This window comes from Ptiloglossa arizonensis, chromosome 12 (assembly GCF_051014685.1).
Source record: "Ptiloglossa arizonensis isolate GNS036 chromosome 12, iyPtiAriz1_principal, whole genome shotgun sequence".
NCBI lineage: Eukaryota > Metazoa > Arthropoda > Insecta > Hymenoptera > Colletidae > Ptiloglossa > Ptiloglossa arizonensis.
Genome location: NC_135059.1, coordinates 1,110,638 through 1,131,346, shown reverse-complemented (window position 1 = coordinate 1,131,346; position 20,709 = coordinate 1,110,638). Strand labels below are relative to the sequence as shown.

Below are 20,709 nucleotides of genomic sequence, written 5' to 3'. Positions count from 1 at the left end.
ATTTATACGGAACAATACTGCCATTGTACGTTTGCGAAAGACTCGAGGATAATTCTCGATATGAAAATTCTCTTGTACACTGTTCCAAATTTGGACATTCTTTGTATTTGCATAAGAATTTCGCAGAATATTCGGTTAGGATTTTTTAATCGCGTTAGGAAGGTTTCAAAAAGAAAAAGCGGTTCTTCCTATCGCGGATACGTAACTATTGATTCGAGGGATTCGAGTAGAGAAATTTTTTAATTAAAAATTTAATTAGTAACTGTACCATGGTTATCACTTCGTATCGTTCGCAATTAACATGTTCGTGGATACCTTTTAGAGAGAAGATACCCGTGTAATGTATGATAATCTAAAAAGCCGAAAGCCGAGCTGAGCATGGCCACTTGCAGAACTTTTAGCTACAAACGGAAAAACGGTTAGAAAATCGTTTCCTTGGAATTCGATTTCCTGCCATTTGTTGTTTAACCGAAATTCTTTCGTAAATTCCGCTTTTGATACTTTCCGAGCGAAACACACGTAGCACCGCATCGCTTAACAATTCCAGACGCGAAACGTTCTACTCGGTCTTACTGTGCACTTTCCGAAATATCCAATAATGCAATGGATTGCAGACGAAATAAGATATGATATTCTCCATACAGAGATTTACGAATTCTACCAAGAAAAGGTATTTTTACTTACTTCCTTTTTATCGTCGAGCTTAATTAAAACCTTTATCTTTCGAATTGCAATAAAGCGATTATTTATTTCGAGTATAAAAAAGAAATGCTCCGTTCGAATTAACAATTTTATTTTAATTGGTCCAACATCATCGAAATGAATATTCTTAGAATTGTCCGACCATTGCGAATATAATCTACTTCACCACTTGGCTCGCTAACGAAATACAAATTTCGTATAAAATATTTCTTCTATACCGATTGATTGTTTTGAACGATATATATGCTAACAATATTCTGTTCGTAACGTTAGTAAATGAAACGTTAAAATTTATCGATCGGATAGCACGAAACTGAATATTCTTGGCGATGTCTGACCGATACATGGATATTCTACTTAATCATTACGTGGCATCAATTTATAATATATAAATCTACTGTCGAAATTTCTAACCAGAGTAATAATTTTTTAGCGTTCGATCTTTTCTGTAATTTAATTCAATGAAATGTAAAATTCGAGCAAATATTTGTAATTTCTGTCGAAAGCAAACTTAGATGCGTATAGTTTTCGTACAATTGCACCTTAAGCTAATCGGATTGAAAAAGACAAAAGTGGACGGAGCTGACCCTCGTTTGCATTTCACTCGCTTTTATTTTCAAACCGTTCTAGAAGTAAATTAAATTTTCGTTTAAAGGGTTTTGCAAACAATATTGCACACGAAGTTGTTTCAACGCGACAAAACACCGCACAAAACGGGTAGAAAGTGTGGCGGACTGAGTGTGAAAAGGAAGAAGAAAAAAAACGACGTCCACCGTGAAAGGGTTTCTTGTTTTTTCAATGAGAAGCCAAAAGTGTGCAATAACATCACGGTCTTTCTGTTCATTTATCGTCAAAATAGAAGACCGCTATGTTTGAGCAAACTTTTTCGCGTCAACTTGGTTTCCATAATTAGCCACGTTTTTTCTCTCAACACTCGTGGTTGCCAGGTCATACGAATATTTCGACAAATATTTATCCGTTCGCTCGAAGCTGATCAGTTTTGGTCACGATTTCGATTACCAAGGGTTTCGCAATTTTCGAAGGATATTTCAGCGTTAACTGCATCAAAAGTTTATCCACCCAGTACGCCCACACGCGAAACCAATGCCGATGATGCGTGTCGTTGGATTTTAACATCGAGGCAAGGGTGTTTCTATATTTTCAAATTGCCTATCGAGAATGATGAATAATTAATGTACGTACACTCGATGAAAGACTAGAATTTAATGGAATAGCTGATCGAATGGTGCTTCGCGGCAGGTATACGGTTTGAGGATAACAGCAACACTGTCTCTATTGTTCGATTTTAGCGCCAATTCAAGAATCGACAATTATCAACAACCATCGGTCGCTTAATTTCTATTTGAATTCACTCTCGCCCGTAACCGATGTCTCCGTAATATGTTCCACTACGATGAAGAATAAATTACATTTAGAAATTTGTATATTTCAATTTTCATGCAATTATCGTATCGGATACGTGATGTTGGCAAATTGTTCGGAAAAATTGATTAATATAAATGGAACATGATTGAAATCATGAGGGAAGGGATGGGAAAATTAATTATTTTGCATACAATCATTCCTGCTTCAAATATTTTTTTCATTGTGGAGATTGGAAAGGCCATGAAAAAATTGTCTAAATTATTTTTAGACAAAAGTACGGTGTTCGGTGACGCAGTTGGTTGTAACGAGTGCCTTGTATCTTATCGTATTCACAAATAACTTTGAATCGGTTCTGCATAGGTGGTAAAATAATGTAGAACAAATTTACCAACGATGCTTTGAATTATCAAATTTTGTTCTCCTTATTTTCCAAGTATTTCTCGAACGAAACCAATAAAACTATTCGCTCAAACATCCGATGCGCTAAGATTATAGAACAAAAATTTTTGTAAAAATACCTGCTCCGAACTATCATTTGCTTTGTACCAGACAAATTTACTAAAAATACTCTTTTACGATAAAATACAAACAAGTTCGTTTAAAGTTTGTTTAAAAATTAGAAATAAAGATTTCATGGTCAATTATCCTTTATTATAACATATAGAAAGAACATAATAACATTCTTCTTTCAAATGTTTCTATAATTTCAGAAGTTTCACTTGCTTTAAGCGAATCGCTAAGAATACAATAGAACTCGCTATTTACCTGCGTCAAGCTGAAACCAAGTTGTATTTTACAGTCATTCGATAATTTCGAAAAAATCGAAACACAATTTGTACTTAAACAGTTATTCAGGTTTGCAATGTGATTCATGATTCATGCGATACGATGTTTGTTTAAATATTTCAAAGTATCGAAAAGGTAACCTAATTTGAACATAATTATTATTTAACGATGAATGCATATAATTGCACACGTTACGCAATATCGTGTTTCCCATTTAGAATAATTACTTAATGGATACTAATTCACTACTCATTATAAAATACAATTAATTAGTGGATATTGTATCAATGTTACATTATTTGCGCGTTGAAATTTTGAAAAGCTTGTAATAAAAGATTATAATTAATTAACACGAACATTCGAACGTAGAATTATTTCAAAAGCATGCTTGAAATTTTTTCGAATTTCTGAACCATTAACTTTCAAACCTTCCAACACTTGAACTTAACCTATTACATAATTTTTAATTGTTTCTGAACTTTTTGTCGGTGATTAAACGTTGAATAGTAAGGTACGACAAAATAAATTTATAATTTGTTTGTACTTTAAACTTGAAATTCGTTGCCTTAACGAGGTAATTGCTTATAAATCTTCAACCTGGCAGTTGCGCAGAAAGGGACAGTCGCGTTTCAAATCTACGAACAAACAACCGAACTAAAAATCTGGACGAAATACGCGAGCGAGCCAGATCAGTTTTAAATCGCATCTAGCCAGAAATTACAATACGAATAGAAACTTTCGGATAAATTATTCAATTTCTGAAAACATTGAACTCCTGGCTAGTTGAGCTGTAACCTCAAGAATGTTCTATAAAACATTATTAAAAATAAATACAAATTTACCTACTTAAATAATTTATTATACCTACTTAATTAATACTATATATAATTTTACCTACTTAAATAAATGTACAGTATTATATTTATCTCTAATACTTGGTCGATATCCTCGATTGTTGATATACCTAATTTCTTAACTATAACTCACAACTTATTCCCTTGACGTAAAAGTGAATAGTCTCCTTCTACTGAAAACCGTTTGTTTACACGATTATAATACGATAGCACCTTTTCGACATAATCACCTTTAAGAATCACGATTTATGTCTATCGAACTTGCACATTTTTGTGCCTACAAAATACGTATTAATTTAGAAATTTTCGGATCGATGTTTAAGGATCGATTTTATTTAATCAGAATACTAATGAAAAAAAAACGAAAGCTGCAGAGAACAGCCTATTCCAGTAAAAAATTTGATAAGTTACTAGAAGTTTCCGCTATACATGAATTTTTTTTTATTAAGAACAGCCCAGAGGAATGCTTCTGAACAATGAACAGCCAAAGGAGCCCTCTCAAAGAGTTAGCCAATAAATTGATTAAAAAGCAAATGAATAACAGAAGTTTATAGAAAATTGTTTTAACTTTACATAACATAATTTGAGAGAATTTATCCTACAACGTTACAAGTTAATAATAAAGTAAAATTGACTTAAAAAATTAATATGTTCAGATTTTTTTTTGTCCATAGTATTATATTTATTTTATAACATATTACGTGTCAAATATTCAAATAGCTAACGAATGAAAACACCGATTTATTCTCAATGTACGTTTGATTGAACATTTATCGAGATAAGCTTTCGATTCGTCCACTGTGAAATATTGGATCGTTCGAAGGAAAATGAAACACGATTTTATTAAATTATATATTCTCCATTCCGGAAAAAGAAACGACTCTCCGAAAAACGCAATATAATTTCATTCTATAATTCGTATCCTAATTTTCGTCCGTTGCCAATACTTTATTCCTCGTTCGAAATTTGTATCCGGATGAAAAATTGACTCGTCTCTTCTCGGTCGCGATCGATGTTGTTTCGTGTACAGCAGAGATAAGCAAAATTTGATACGAACGCAAAGTGATAAACAAAAACGTTTACCAAAGTTTATTCTATTAAACGTGTTACTCAAATCGTTGCACTTTCAACGCGAGATATTCCATGATTCGAATTCTAATGTTTATTCGACGGATAACGAATAAAACATTCTCATTAGGACAAGATTGTTGCTTGTAAAACAAGTATTCGATCGAAGGCGGGAAATCGCTTACCTTCTCTGCAGAAAAGCGCAACAGGTAATGCGGGACACGTCGACGACGAGAGGGGAGTTCGTTACGGCGGCAGGTCACGCCTGTCGGATTTCGGCAAAAAAAGGAACGCGCAACAGCGTCCAAAAACACACGGACCGGCACGACAGGTACACGTAACATATGGTTTCGCGGAAGGAGAAGCAAGCCGACCGCGAGAGGAACTTCTCTCACGCAACAGGTTAACGCTTCGTAACGAACTGTCGCGGCGTGCACGACAAACGTAACACTTCCGAAAACCTAAGCCGAGCGGAGCGATTCCGCGAGTTCCCGCTTAGAAGATACGGGATAGTATCGGAGCGAACATATCCAAGTTTTTAATTAGTTTCCAGGGCCCCGAGCCCGCTATCGACAACGACGACGACGATGACGACTGCGTTGAATTGCAAGCAATTTAAACTTCCGCCGCGACGGTACCGGGTGCTCCGCACGTTCGAAGAGTACATTCGAAGTAAGCCCAAGATTATTCAATCAAAGAATTCCGATAGTTTCGCGGCGTTTCCGTGCCCATTGTAATCGCTGCTCCTTGATCCGTCCAAGGTGCGTGAAACGCCCGATCAAAGGATCGGGAACTGACGTGAAATTATTCGCCCATGACTCTCGGTGTGCATCATCCGGTTGAATCGAACGGATACCCCGTATAAAATTTTTCAGAATAACGCGTATTCGTCGTTAATTTTTATATTCGAAGTCTATACACGTTTTTCCATTACGTATAATTCGGATTTCCTCGTTTGTTCAAAAATTCTGATAAGGAAACAAAGAACGCAGTATTTTTTTTTTTTGGCTTGTTAATAGACAGCACGAATCGTCGAAATGTTTTCAAATTGGCGTATTAAGAAAGTACGTGAAACTCTTCATTTTCTTAACGTTGTTAACGACAGAGAAGACAACCCGTGTATATTCGGACTTTGTCCTTTAGTAAACATTGAATTTTGCACGTTCATACCTCGTCCTTTAGAAATACGGTAGAAGGTTCATTAAACGAAATATTAATCTTAGAAAAGGCTACGTAGACTGTTCTAAAGAAAACGAGACCATATTTATAAAAGGTTTTCTATGTTATATTTTTAAAGATCAAAGAGATCGACTTCGAAGTAGCTGTCTTGGGAACTGATACACCAACGAAGATGTTTCTTCCCGTTTCTTGAAGCAATGCTCGAAGTCTTCATCTCCGAAGCGGATTCACTTGTCGGTCACGGCCTTTTGAATGGTTTCCATTGGATGAAAATAACGGAAACCTTTCGAATCATTTTTCATCTCGGACAATAAAAAAAAATTACAGCAATCGAAGAATATGGTAATCGAGACACGGCTATAACTTTCATTGCAGTGTTCTCGCGATGGAGAAACCACGTATCGGCAATGTTTAATCCGAGGAGTCCTTTCGAGGGACACTATTTTCTAAACGTTCAAACATTTCTCGATAAAGAAATTAAACGATGTAAAAAGATCTAAAAGATCTAAAAGATAAAGACATCGAGATCGCTTTAAGGAATAGGAAAAGTGTCTTCATCGGTACATAACTTCCCAAGGAGAATCCTTCGAAAGCTTTAATTAATACCGCTACAATTCTTAAGAATATAACATGGAAAAACTTGTACAAATCTCGTTACTTTCGAAACAAACCACGTGTAATCAGAAATTAATTATTAGAAAGGTATTTATAAATCCATCTAATCGTACGTATTGGTAAGTGTGCATGGCAACAAAAATTTTACCCGCTCTTCAAATATTTTATCCTTTCAGATTTGCAATCATTGAACGATTTATGTGAAAATTCATTTATTTGAAATATTTAATTTTCCTATTATTTTCTATAATCGACATTTTATTGTATCCTATACAAATTCTACCCATTACTACTCTAATTTGTTATTTGTTCGGATAAAAACGCAACCAATTTAACGCAAGCTTTTTCCCGCGAAAATTTTTAACAAGCTTCTAGGACAAAATTGAATCGCACTGTGAACAGTTAAACGTCAAACAACGAATCTAACAACAATTATAATGCATCGTACAAAGTTGAATTAATCGTTTTATTTTTAAGTACAGCAAAAGTCCAATGGAAAATTTCAATCGACGAGCAAGCTTTATGAGTTTAAAAATATACTTAATGTCGATGAATTTCACCGAAAATGTGGTCTATGCGAGCGAATCGTGGAAAATTCAGCGTCAATTTCGCAATGAAACAAAGCCTGAAGCGACATCCGAATTTCTCTCTCTTCCGACGAAATTACGTAATTTCATGGGCTTTTATATCGTTTCCGAATAATAATTTACCCTCCATGTCGATGTTTATTGGTACAAGTGGCTCTCAAATGTTAATCGAGGGACACATCGATTAAACGGTCATTACCGCGTAAACGCGCTTTCAATCTACTAAAACTGACACGTCTATCAAACTAGATGAAAACTACGAAATAAAAGACTCGACCGTGTTCGATTATCGTAAAATTGCACAACAACACCCGAATTGCGTACAACATGTGTATGAAAAAAATAAGATATTGCTTCAAATGTACGAAATTATTTAAAACCGTAACGTTCTCCTTGGAAAAATCGTTACTCCAAACTTTAAAATGAACATCCATTGCAGAACGAATTAGAGTCTGCAAAAATTTTTTCGTGTATTCGAAAAAGTAGATGAAAACGAAACGCAAAATATAAACTTCAAATACGTACATCTTACAGTAGCGATCAATTGGTGGTTTAAAATCGACATTAATGGTGGACATAGCGAAAACATTAACTCATTTGCAATCAATAGTGACGATACGATAAAAGTTGAATAACTGGCTGTTGTTCGTCCCTACTACAGAGAGGGATTCCCCTTGTTCAGAATCTCAACGACAGAACAATGTAACGTGATTCGAGCTCGAATATCGATAAAGTACACGGCACTAAAATGTCGATGAAACTTTGTTACTTATATTTGGGGGGGGGGGGGGAGTACTTTAACCAACGTGTTTGCAAATTTTTTCCAATTAAAAAGAGGTCAAACGCGATAGAAATTGGCGACTTTAAAATTTTAAGTAAATAGGAAGTTGTTCAATAAGTTTTGTCGTTTTCTCCATTGCAAAAAAAATACTATGACACTTCAACGTTTGAACAACTGTAAATATACGAACGAGTCGACAAATCTACATGAAACTTCATACATGTTCATCAAACAGTAGTACCATCTTTAGAAAAATAAAAAGATGAATCTAATAGCTCCGTTTCCTATCAAACGACAAAACTTATCGAGCAACCTATTATAATTTGAATTATAACTTGTTTGGTTTCATTTTAATCGGAAAATCCTCGCGAATACAGTGGTAGAAGCTTCGTTCAAAATGAACCAAGAATAAACAAGTTTCATCGGTGTATCAATATTGTCTTACCGATACGTTTTTTGTTTTCACCTCTAGGCTTGGATCTCTTTCTTTTTCACTTGTTCTTTTTTACGTTAGGCGAACAAAGACTTCGAAGGACGGTCGGAGCCGTGTCGAATTTAAAAATCAACAGCTCCGTTGTACAAGTAGCTGGCTTAGCTCCTGATTTTCATGCAGTTATCCAACTTTTACCGTACTTTCTTTCAACTAAGATGTATATTGCGCCCAGACACAAATATACTTAATCGGTTGATAACAAACTCGAACATAACCCAGATATAGGGTCACAATTGTGTTTCTCACGGTTCACCTACATAGCTATTGGATGACAATGATGTAAAAATATAGGACAATACGACGGTACGTCTGCGAACAAAAACCACAACGATCGAAGTAGCAGGTAAATGTAATTTTCAATTACTCCGACAGGAAGTGGTCTATTTCCATGAATACAATCCCCTATTGTGGAACGAACGATTACGCTCTTCCAACTCTTGACAACAACAGAAAAAATCTGAATGCTTCTGCAATCAAACGACCAATTTTTCAGCTTCAAAATTTCAAAATTCGTTGCGTTAGCATCGATCATTGATATCGCTGTTATTGCTATTCTGAAGCCTTTATTACAAATATTGAGAGATATCGCAGGCTCCGGTTCAATTACGTAAAAACTTTTAAGCAATATCCGACAGTCTTTTTTATCGCAGAAAATTCGGGAATAGAATCGACGAGCTGATTGCACGAAATGAAAAGTAGCTTCTCTCGGAACAGTTATCCAGCATGACAGCACGCAACCTAACCTGCAACGCGACGGAATCCGCAGACCTAACCCAAGAAGAACGGCCCGCGAGATTCAGATTGAGAATGACACCGTTAACGAACCGATATTAACGTCTCTGGCTCCGACTGTTACGGGAATCGTGTAACGCAAAGATCTAACGGGAACGTCGCCGACTAACCGCAGCGTAAACGCCTACGACTATGAAGTCATGAAGTTTCTGCTAGTTGCACTGCTCGGCTGCGTCTGCTCGGCCGATTACGAGCCGAGCGACAAATGGGCGTCAGGATCCGGAGGGTCGCGAAACGACGATGACGACGACGACCCGGTAGGACCGAGCAGGAGGTTGCCGAGTTTCACGAGAACTTTGCAAGACTTTGAGTCGTACATCGACGAACGAGGTCCCCACGATGTACGTTCGCGGTCTCGTTCGAATCAGTTTCGGCCCGAGAATCCGGAAACTCATCACCCGATTCGACACGGTAGACGTCAATTTCGATCCATGAACCTGAACTCCGAGGTACCGCTCGTCTGGCCCGTAAAAAGGGAGGCGGTTGTCGAAGGTGATCTCGTTTTGGGCGGTCTAATGATGGTCCACGAGAGAGAAGACACCATCACTTGCGGTCCCGTAATGCCGCAAGGTGGTGTGCAAGCATTGGAGGCGATGCTTTACACCTTGGATAAGCTGAACGAGGGCAAAGGTATCGTGCCAGGTGTCAAGATCGGGGCGCACATCCTCGACGACTGCGATAAGGATACATACGGACTCGAGATGGCGGTGGATTTCATAAAGGGTGAGTAAGAATTACCGCGATGATCGCGCGCGATATATTTACACGAGCAGACTGTTCCTCCTTTTACGGCATTCGTTGTCACGTCGCGCGTATCTCGCACCCTCGCCAGACAAGCGAAACGACTCGAACATTTTTAACCTGCAGATTCCGCAACTCGGGAGAAAATTTTATTCGAGTAAAAGAGGAACGAAACCAACAGCGATTCAGTCGCAACGATCGTTCGATCGAACGGTTAAATTTGTGACAGCTGATCATCTTCGTTGCTCGTTGTTCGAAACTTTTATTCGGAGCATTTTTACCAAATTTACCGTGCACGAAATTGGGCCTTTCAATGGGAAAAGGTTCTCCACTCTTGAGTCCAATTGGCAACGGGAAAAGTGTCGCAAACGATAAGAGATGTAGGAATTAAGTGTGAAATTTCATTTGAAAAATTTTACGACGACCGATTATCGCGACCGAAATTTTGTCACAAAATTTTTAAATAGTACGTAATCGAGATATTTAAAAATTGTATTTTTCTTTTATCCGTTCTGTAGAATTGATATTTTTAGCTGCGTCGCTTTTCTCGAGGAGTCGTAATACGTATGACTATCGTTTCAGTTACTGCGATGGCATTTTTCAAATCACGACGTTTCGATGCGAATAATACTGCACAGAAATCCAATATATCTTTGAAAACGTAGCCTTTGTAGAAACTTTTGAACAAATTTAGAAAAATAAATGCGTCGAGTCAAGGGGATAAATTATGGAAAAACTTAGAGCGGTATCCACAGAAAGATGTAAACATTTCCTACGATGTAAATAAAATTATTTTCAATTTGCAAATTTAAAATATACTTAATTTTACACAGTATTATACGGTGAAATATTTTGTAATCTTTGAAACCCCGTAATTTCGTAGATGTTAACTTTGAAATATATTTTAAGCAAATATATTTATTATTGTTTTGATTTTTTCTTTGATAATTTCAGCGTTATTTTGGCCACAAAATTTGTAAACAGAACGTACCGATTAATATTGATATCATTGCACGCTTTACGAGCAATATTGATCAGCGACTTCAGATTTACAGGCTTTCGACACGATATTGCTTGTTGAACATCGTTCCATACTGTTTCTATACAATTTAAATACAGTGACTGAACCGGCCACTTCATAACATTGAAGCATCATTCTCGTGTAATCAGTGGATCCCTTTGAATCATTATACGCTCGAAATATCCAATTGTTGCATGTATTGTACATTATTACCCGTATAGAGATACAATGTACACTATAAAATATCTACAGAAATGTTTTGATCCGCTGTAACCTGTATATTATTTATCGGATCAACAGCATTTAATGTTATTGCTCCCGAAACCACAACCGACCCACCTTTAAATATAAATTTTATACATTCGTAACGAAACATGCTGTTTTAGAGTTTCATACCGTACATAAAATCTCCCATCCGATTCAAACACAATTGAACTTCGGTTCGTGTGTAAAAGCAATCTACTTTACAATTATTTTGCATATGCCAACCAGTTCTTCTAATCAATTTATTAAATTTCCTGAAAGTGACAAATGATCCCTAATGTAAACGATAAGAACTTGTAAGGTTGGTTGGAACTTTTCACCGTATAACGCTTGTTTTAAATTACAGTTCGTATTATTATTAAATTGTTGGGGATTAAATTATCCAAATTTGATTACAAGGGTTTAGAATCTAAACGGTACCATAAAGGACAGAACTTATGGACTGACTTAATGGTATGTAATAACATTGCGCAAGAATTCGAGCGCTTTAACGGTCTCAGAAATCTCCAATGTACATTAAAAACAGTTTCATGTAACATGCAACCCATATTCGTCCCGTTTTCTCGGTTTACCGATGTATCGTCCCTTTCGGTCACGTTGCGTTACCAACATCGCGTGCGTATATGTTACGTGACATTTCACGAATGACATTTCCGTGGTCGTTTTAACGAAACATTTGTTGCAATCGGTGAACCGTAACGTCTTCTTTATCATTTTAAACTCGTCGGATACACGCGTTTCAATCTTTCCGACGATTGCTGCAGACAATTCGTGTTCCACTTCTTCAACGCTTCTCTTATCGTTATAATAAACATTTTATTTAATGTAAAACCATACAAAAAATCTCAAAAGAGAAATATCGCACGAAATGGATCGGTGGTGCACTTTGTCGAAGGATTAAATTTCTTTTGGTTGCTTTTCCACTAAAGTGGATAAGTGTTCGCGAAAGAAATTTAATCAATCAAGACTTACAAAATTTAAACGCAATGCTTCGTGCGATTAATTTGTTAGGAAATGAGATCCTACAATTTTGTTTCCAATTATCTTAGCCCAAACATTGACACTCTTTTGTCCTCAAAAATGCATTTCTATGGTAACGCGAAGATTTTCAGGCACCCACCAATAGGAATCGTGCACACTCTAAATAAGTTGTAACGTGTGTAAATTTTAACTCGACTGCCCCTAAAATACGTAATAAAATATGTCGTTCGTTACGTTTACTGTCCGAAAAAATCACTTTCAACGTGAAATTTCTCTGCTCTTTGAATTACACGTCGATCAGGATGACGATGATTCAAATATCGTTCGCTGTATAAACAACTTGCACAAGTGCATCGTCATTACTCTTCGGGCAAGAAACACGTCCACGTATACTCGATTATCTCGACATCGTGGCAACCGATAGAGACCGATAATCTAAATCGATAGTAAGCAAGATAACGGATCGGATAGAAAGCAAATCACGCCACTGGCCGTGCTTAATGGACACAAACGCGAACAGAAATAGCGGTCCCGTTACCGAGTTCCGTTGGATCGAGATCTGCAACTAGTAGTGTATACGTGCTCAATGAATTTGCGATCAATTTGCAGAAAAACGAAACCTCGTATGCAATAACTTTATTCGGAAATGTCACCTGTAGTTTATACATTCTATAAAGTTAAGAAAAATATAACCGGTCGAAAAAATGACAATCGTCGTCAAGTCGAGAAATCAAGACGAATGTATCTTCTCACCTGTTTATCAAAAACATATTTTTCATTTATGAATGGTGAAACATAGAAGTCTATTATTCAGCTCAACGAGTATTTAAACGACTGCAGCATTTCGATTGTACAAGAGTAATAAAAACGGTTTCAATCGAAGGTTTCTATGGAGAAGTTAAAGAAATATAATTGTCTCCCCGAGCACGAGTCGTGACAGGAAAAGTTTCAAGCGCCATTGAAATAATCACCGGTTTCACAGGTCGTGCAATTCAGCGAGCATGTAATCAACAGTGCACTGTTTTTTGCATTTTAATAGGACAGGATGCAAGTTAGGACATTAAATAACAGAACGATTTTCTCGAATCGTTAGCCCGCGCTGTTCACAACGAAGAACAAACAGGCGAGAAAGAAGTCCGCCGTCGACTTGTGCATCGTTCGCATTTATCCGTGAAAGTGCCCTGATAATTATCGCAACCATTAGTGTTTCGGAGCACGCGGTACGCGAACCTTGTCGTCCCGCCAATTCGAGAAATCGTCGCGAAACGACGAAGATGAGAAAGCTTCGAGAAACTTTTAACTCTCCGCGTAACGCTTATGTAATATTTTTTCTCCTTGATCGCGTTTATAAAAATTAAAAAATAATACAAGAAGGTAGAAAATGCGCGAGAGTGAAGCAACTTGTACGGTCTTTATCCTCTGCAAAATTAATGGTGTCTGCGACAAATATTTTCCGATAGGTGTTCCCCAAAAATATCGAGCTTCGATAATTCGTATTCTAAATCTTGCTTCCATAATTGCCTTAACAACTTCCTCATCCACTTTCCCCTCCCGAAATCTATATCTCCGTGTTCCACATTACCATAATTTTCGAAAAGGATATACTAGGTTGTTCGATAAGTTTTGTCGTTTTTTCCATTGTAAAAAAATACTACGACACTTTAACATTAAACATCCGTAAATATACGAACGAGTCGACAAATCTACAAGAAACTTCGCACATATTCATCGAACAATAGTTCCATCTTTAGAAAAATAAAACGTCGAACCCAATAGCTCCGTTTCTTATCGAACGACGAAACTTATCGAGCCACCTATTAATACCGACGAAACAGCGAGCAACCTGTACCGCGAACGGTACACTTGCCCCGAGTACGATCACTTCTAAATCGGAATACAAATTACTAGTGGGCTGGGAGCATATGAAAAAGGCACGGGGTGTGCGAGCAATGGTGAAAAGAAAAAATGCGACGGAAACCGTGGATCGATAAACGCTTAACCTACAAGCTACCAATGTCGCGAATTTCCAACGACGACGACACAAAAGTCGAGCCAATTTATTAAATTAAAACCGCGAGTAGCGAGAAGTAGGAAGGAGAGACACAGAGAGAGAGAGAGAGAGAGAGAGAGAGAGAGAGAGAGAGAGAGAGAGAGAGAGAGAGAGAGAGAGAGAGAGAGAGGAGGAAGGGGAGAGGCATCAACGATGCAGTCCTGCGGCGTTGCTCATTAATGGTTTAACGTCGTTAAGGAAACTTGAATATAAAAATGGCGCGTTTCGTAACGACCGGAAATTCGAATTCGAGAGAGTCGCGGAACGCCTATGCGCCAATTATGCGCGCTACGCGATTAAAAGCCGTGCTGAATGGATAGCGGAAATTCGATTAATAGGCACAAAGGACGGGTCGACAGTGACGCGAAAATTGCTTATACCAACATAATCGTGCTTGCGTGTCGACGCCGTGCAACATAAATTATTTGCCGACTTTCGCGGGGCTTTGCTCGCCCGCCATCGTTCGCCGCTATTATCGCGCGCACGCTGATGAGCTGTAATAACGATGTCAAACTGGCCGGCACGCGACAATGGGTAATTATTTATGGACCTGTTGGAAAGAGACATCGATTTATTTGTAACAACGCGCCTACGTCCTGTCTCGCGTTCGAACGTTTCGCGGACCGTGATTTCAATTCGTGGCGCAAACGTCGCTCGAGCTTCGGAACAAAGAAGGAGAGACCGCGCCAAGGAGAACCAACGAGCAAAGATGAACAACATTCTATTCGGATAACCGAGGAAAATCGGGACAAATATTTTATTCATCGTCGATGAATAAGAAATTATTCGAATTAGAATTTATGTGAAAATTTATACGAATAACTCGTTCGATAACATTTTGATCATTCGACCGGACATTTTTCCATACTTAATGTGTAGTCGGTTCGGAATAAAAGTAGACACGTGTATAATTTTCATTGCCAAATTGGCGACAATCGTTCAGAATTGCCACCGAAGCGTCGACCCACTTTTTATCGATCTCCAATGGACCGTTACCGTGAATTTTTTCAGAATTACGTTCGATGCGCAGAAATTGTTTCACACCCATTGAACGAAATACAAGAGAACTCGGTAAATTTTGTTGGTTATCGAGAAGCACGAGAGAGCGTCAAGTTACCACGTGTAGAATTTTAATGGCCACGGTGAAGTAGTGATTAATCGTTATCTATCGTTGCTGTGGCAAGCTTTCAAGGATACGACGCGGCACTTGGAGTCTGTCCAAATCATCGTACAATTCTTTTGTAGCGATACCCACTCTGTTTCGATTGTGAAAATATAAATTATGAAAAGCATTCGTCTTCGTACGATAAATGAATTTACAAAACGATAACCATGAATATTGGTTGAGAATTATTCCCGAAATGAAAATGTCAAATAAAGTAACGTTATTGCTTCTCGTATCTCGGTTTCAAATTTTCATCGGAAACTTGATCACTGTTCGCAAAGGTGAAGTCGAGCATTCGAGCCGCGTACTTCAAATAGTAACAAAATTGACTCGTTTGCTGTAAGGAAAAGTGTGAAAGATAAAATAACGGAGAAAAGCGAGGTATTATAGTATACCATTTTCATGGAAGTTTCTTTTATCCGGAATTTTCTACCGACAGCCTTCGTAACTATCAATATGTAATATCGATAAGAATTTTACAACACTTTCGAATCCGATAAAGATCGAAACATTGTCGATGGTTTTTTTGATCATTTGGTTTGCCAGTTTGATTATTTGGTAAACATTTAATAATGTTTTTTTTCTTCAAAGTCTTTTATTATCAATACCTTTGTCGAGTACAAAATATCGATTTAATATTTAGAGAACATTCAACGACTATTGCAACATTTATAATCAATTTCCTAACAACCGCGATGAAAAATCGTCAATGTAACCTTTCGCGGTGAATTTTTATGTAAATTCTTCCGCGTAAAAGAATTTTAAAGAAATTGCGCAACTTGCCAGACTGTAGATCTGCTTAAATATTCAACATCTGCGGTAAAGTAATTTGGCCAGCCCGCCAAGACCAACGTTACGAGCAACCGGAATATTCATATGGTGAACTACGTTCATTTTTACGATAGACAGGACAAGGAACCGTAATTTTATTGTCAAGGTACATCAGAGATTCTCATCTCGACCACAATAGCGTAGTTTGCTGGAGGACTGATCCGCTTAATTGCATTTTCAAAAAAATTGTTATTCTTGCCTCGCAAATTAATTACACAGGTGTCGGATAATAATAATCTTCTCGGTACGATCTTTAAAAATTCTAAACGACGAGAAATTTGTAAAATTATCTCAATGTTTTACAGACGACGATCATCGGTTAATTATTTATTATTGGTGACACATTTGTGAAATTCTACCGTTGCTCGGGCCAAATACTTGTTACGAGTTTTATCAATTTTCAAAAATTAATATTTTAAGTGTCCAGCGACACTTTTCCTTCTACGAATGTTTCATTCGATGTCACGATGTAGAATCGTATCTCACAAGGTAAATTAGAAAATCACAAAGAATCGTGGACATTTTCCAACCCACTAAGAAATACCTTACCAAGCTATACAACGACGCACGAAAGGAAAATATCACTTGGTCTTCGTTTCTATAGTTTGTCGATCCGAACGTACTTATGTATGATCAATTTGAGAGCAAAAAATCATAATAGAAATCTGTATTCAACTGAAGTACACGGTAACAAGAAAACTTAACGGACACTTCGTTCGTTTTTTCCACTTTCATTGGACTTCGCGAACATTAATACAGTCTGGTAGGAGTAGGTGGTAGGAGTATCTGTTATCGAACTGAAACGCTTCGGTAAGAAAGCTATAAGCTTCCCTCGAATTTTAATATTGACATAAGTAGGATCGAAAGCTCCAATGGTGCTACAATTTCACGAAATCGCTTCAATTATAAGAGTACCAGCTACTCTTGTTTCAATACCTGCTCGCGGCAAACGATTTCGCATAATCTTCTAGTACAAACCAGCGAAGAAATTTCTCCCCCTTGTAAATACACGATCGTTGACCTAGAATGTTGATTAACTTATATTATACTTATAGCTGCTATTCTATTTATTTTTAAAGATTATTTGTCCAACATTCTCTTAATGTTGGAAGCTGCAGAGATATTTCTACCACCGCTAAATATTTCTACGTCAGACTGTTTAACAGTATTTCTACTTTCTCACTTGCGCAAAGCTAATTTTATAAAAGTTGTAAAATGTATGAATCGGTCAAAAGTATTTGTATCGTGTTTTTTATCGTATACATACGTGCATCGACTCTGGGAATGTTTCGAGTTGTACAAAGAAACGGTGAAAGTGATAGATTTCGTGTTACGACATACGGTTTTTGATACAAAATTTAACAATCCGATCAAATATTCACCGTGTTCCTTCCGCTTTCGTTATTTTAAATTGCGCGAAGGAATCTCCCGGCGCAGCTTTGAAAGTAAAAGATTCAACAACGCTGAAAAACGTTTCCGTACACGAGGATTCCTTGAAAACAAATAACCTGCTAGACGTAAAAATAAAAACGCGGGTAAAAAACGTTCGAACGAGCGACAGAAAAGATTTCGTTGCTCGTTATTCCATTTTTGCGTCGGAAAATATATACTACCTTGCCGCATAATAATATATTCTGTTTGGTAGCTTCCATTGATTTTGCTCGCAATTTCACGAATATTAACTTTTACATTACTAGAACGTAATTATTCGCACTATATCAGTTCTCTCTTTACTATTCTTGATAAAAAGAAAAATTATGTTTAAATGATATATTGTACGACGTTTGCAAAGAAAAAAGTACATTCGAGTTGTGATTAAAAAACGTCATTGTACTTGATTTCCAGGAAGCATTTCAACTCCACAGTTATTAAGAAAACACGGCTTGGCTTGGCGAAGAAAGGAAACGTGAAAGCGCGACAGTCCGTGCTCTAATGATGAAAGATTAACCGTAGATAAACTTCTTAACAGGATTCAAAGGGAGCACGAGTACCAGTGAGGATAGACTAGGTCGACCTGACGTTTGTCGTGAACAATGCTCTTATGTCCAGTGACAAGGGCAACAGCGTTGGAGTTATGGTGCCTTAGCTGGCCCAGGCAAACTTTGCACTATACCGAAGAAACCTTTGCGGACGTACATACTACTCAAGATCTCTAACTAATGCAAGCTCTAAGATTTTTAATAATATATTACACGTTGTTCGTGAAACTTTACTTTGCCAACCGCGCACACTTCACGGAAAGAGCACAATAGCACGGCTTAGCTTAAGCTTCCATAACCCCCTAAAATACGAAGATTAATAACGCGAAGTTATCAAGTAAAACGTATTCCTTCAGGATCATACGGGAACGAAATTACTTGAAATTTTATATTATATTTAACTTTTCACGATCGTTAAAATATTTAGTAAGAATTACTGGATTACAATTATACGAAATCGTTAAATAAGACCATTTTGTACGTAAGAAGATTATTTTTGCCTAATGAAATAACTTCTTTGTTTAATGCACGAAAAAAATTTTAATACGGTACTTGATAAAAACGTTACCGAAGAATCATTTTTACAAAAATTATAATACAATTAGTTAATCCGATGACACGAAAATTTACTATTCCCGATGGTCTGACCGGTGAACGAATATTCTCCTTGTCTCGATGAAGATAGTACTCTACTAAATATCCAACTTCTCTCGTCCCTAATATTTGAATTTGTCCTCTTCGCTTAGTTAGACACGCGACCTTGCGGTTATTTTGAAAAAAAAATATAATCTTACGGACCTCCATTCGTCGATGAATAAAAAATTCCAATAAACGAGTCCACTGAGGTAAAAGTAGAACGTCCTCGGCGATGTTTGATCAGCAATGGAATATTCTACTGCGGTGGAATTCTTGGCAGTGAAGACCGTCGCTGAAACGTTTACTTGAAATTTCCGGCATAAATTAAAACACTTCTAACAATTACATTTGCGTCTATTTTAACACGCATGCATCACTTTCAAAACTCGCGCTCGAATAATTAGGACACGTTTGCCACGTTCTATTAGATCGTGTCCAGGTTGAGCGGCTTTGCACTCACTTTGCAAACTCGCGAGATAAGAAAAGTCGGAGACAATGAAATATTATGGAACACTGAAAGTATGCTGCGAATTTATAACTGTCAGCGAAGGCTAATGTTGACCACTTATCGATAATTGTTGGTAATTGTTCCCTCGAAGGATAATTCCAGTTCTTTCGTCCCGTCCTATCAACCGTTGTGATCGCCCCCGTTATTTATAGTCGGTGGTACCTCGAAACCGTCACGGAAAACTTCGACCCTAGTTACTCTTCCTGGTGAAGGGACCAGTTCTACCGCGAACGCGTGCACGCGGATACGTAATCGGATGCGAAACTGCGAAACTTCCGGTGACAGTTTTGCGCTCGAGTTCCTAGCACTGTCAGCCCCAATGAACCCTGTTGGACCATGAATTGCGCGGGCCTCTCACTTCCAGAGTCGATCTAGTCGCGATGCAATGCCTTGAGCGTTCAATTTTGTCGCCAACATTTGTTCGAAACGATTAATTCCCTTTTTAATAAAAATTAACGAATACAACGTTACACCTCCAGCAGAGAAGTGAACCATTTAACACCATAGGGCAGATAAAAATGTTCGAGTATTTTTTTCGGTGTGTATCGTGCACTAAACATAATCGACGATCAGAGTCGATAATATGTGAAATAAAATGAGACAATTGTTGCGGTTTTGTACGAACCTCGAGTGTTGCAGCAAAAAAATAAAAACTTGATGTTAATTCTCAGCGTCGATGGTTACGATCGCTTGGAAATCGTAAATTAATTATTTGTAAACTCTGTTTCCTATCGTTCTCAATCTATACGGTTTCTTACATACGTATTCAATTATTGTTCGGGTTGATTTTTGAAACGTTGAAGAACACGCTTGTTCGATACTACAACGATATATTGTTCAAACACGAAAATTACAAAGTAAGCAAAATTTCTATAATCGCAAGTAAATAATTATAGTGATTACAACGCGTGATACCAATTCGCGGCCGGCTCACTTTCCGCGTGTTCAATACTTGAACGATCCTTTTCAGAATACTATGAATAAAATTTATCAAATTCACTACCGTGACAAGAAACGAACTAAACCGGAATGATCATAAATGAGTTAATGGAAGACGAAACAAGGCAAACGATTTTCCCATTCTCATTGAACATTAGACTCGAAGAAGCCATGTTGGATCCTCACTCGGAGACTACAACGTTAATAGGAATTACGGATACGTGTACGATATATCAGCATTCGAAGAAGTTGATTGACAACTTTGCAGTTTCTGCTCGCCATTATATCGAAATTTTCCATAAATTATTCAGTGCCCTTTTCGATTAGGCAATCCACGCAATGGGCTCCCTT

The 20,709-nt window shown here is 37.4% G+C and overlaps 1 protein-coding gene across 3 annotated transcripts in view; it reads left to right on the top strand.

Annotated features, from left to right (window-relative positions):
* The window catches only part of Glurb (metabotropic glutamate receptor B), a 219,279-nt gene that overhangs the window by 38,341 nt on the left and 160,229 nt on the right, over window positions 1–20,709 (top strand). Inside the window, exon 1 of one of the 3 annotated variants that reach the window (XM_076324503.1) lies at window positions 9,887–9,966. The exons of the other annotated variants lie outside the window; for them this stretch is intronic. Within the exon in view, the coding sequence (XP_076180618.1) occupies window positions 9,945–9,966 (22 nt within the window). The 5' untranslated portion in view covers window positions 9,887–9,944. Of the gene's footprint in view, window positions 1–9,886; window positions 9,967–20,709 lie in introns of those variants that run through there. 3 annotated transcript variants of the gene reach the window in all.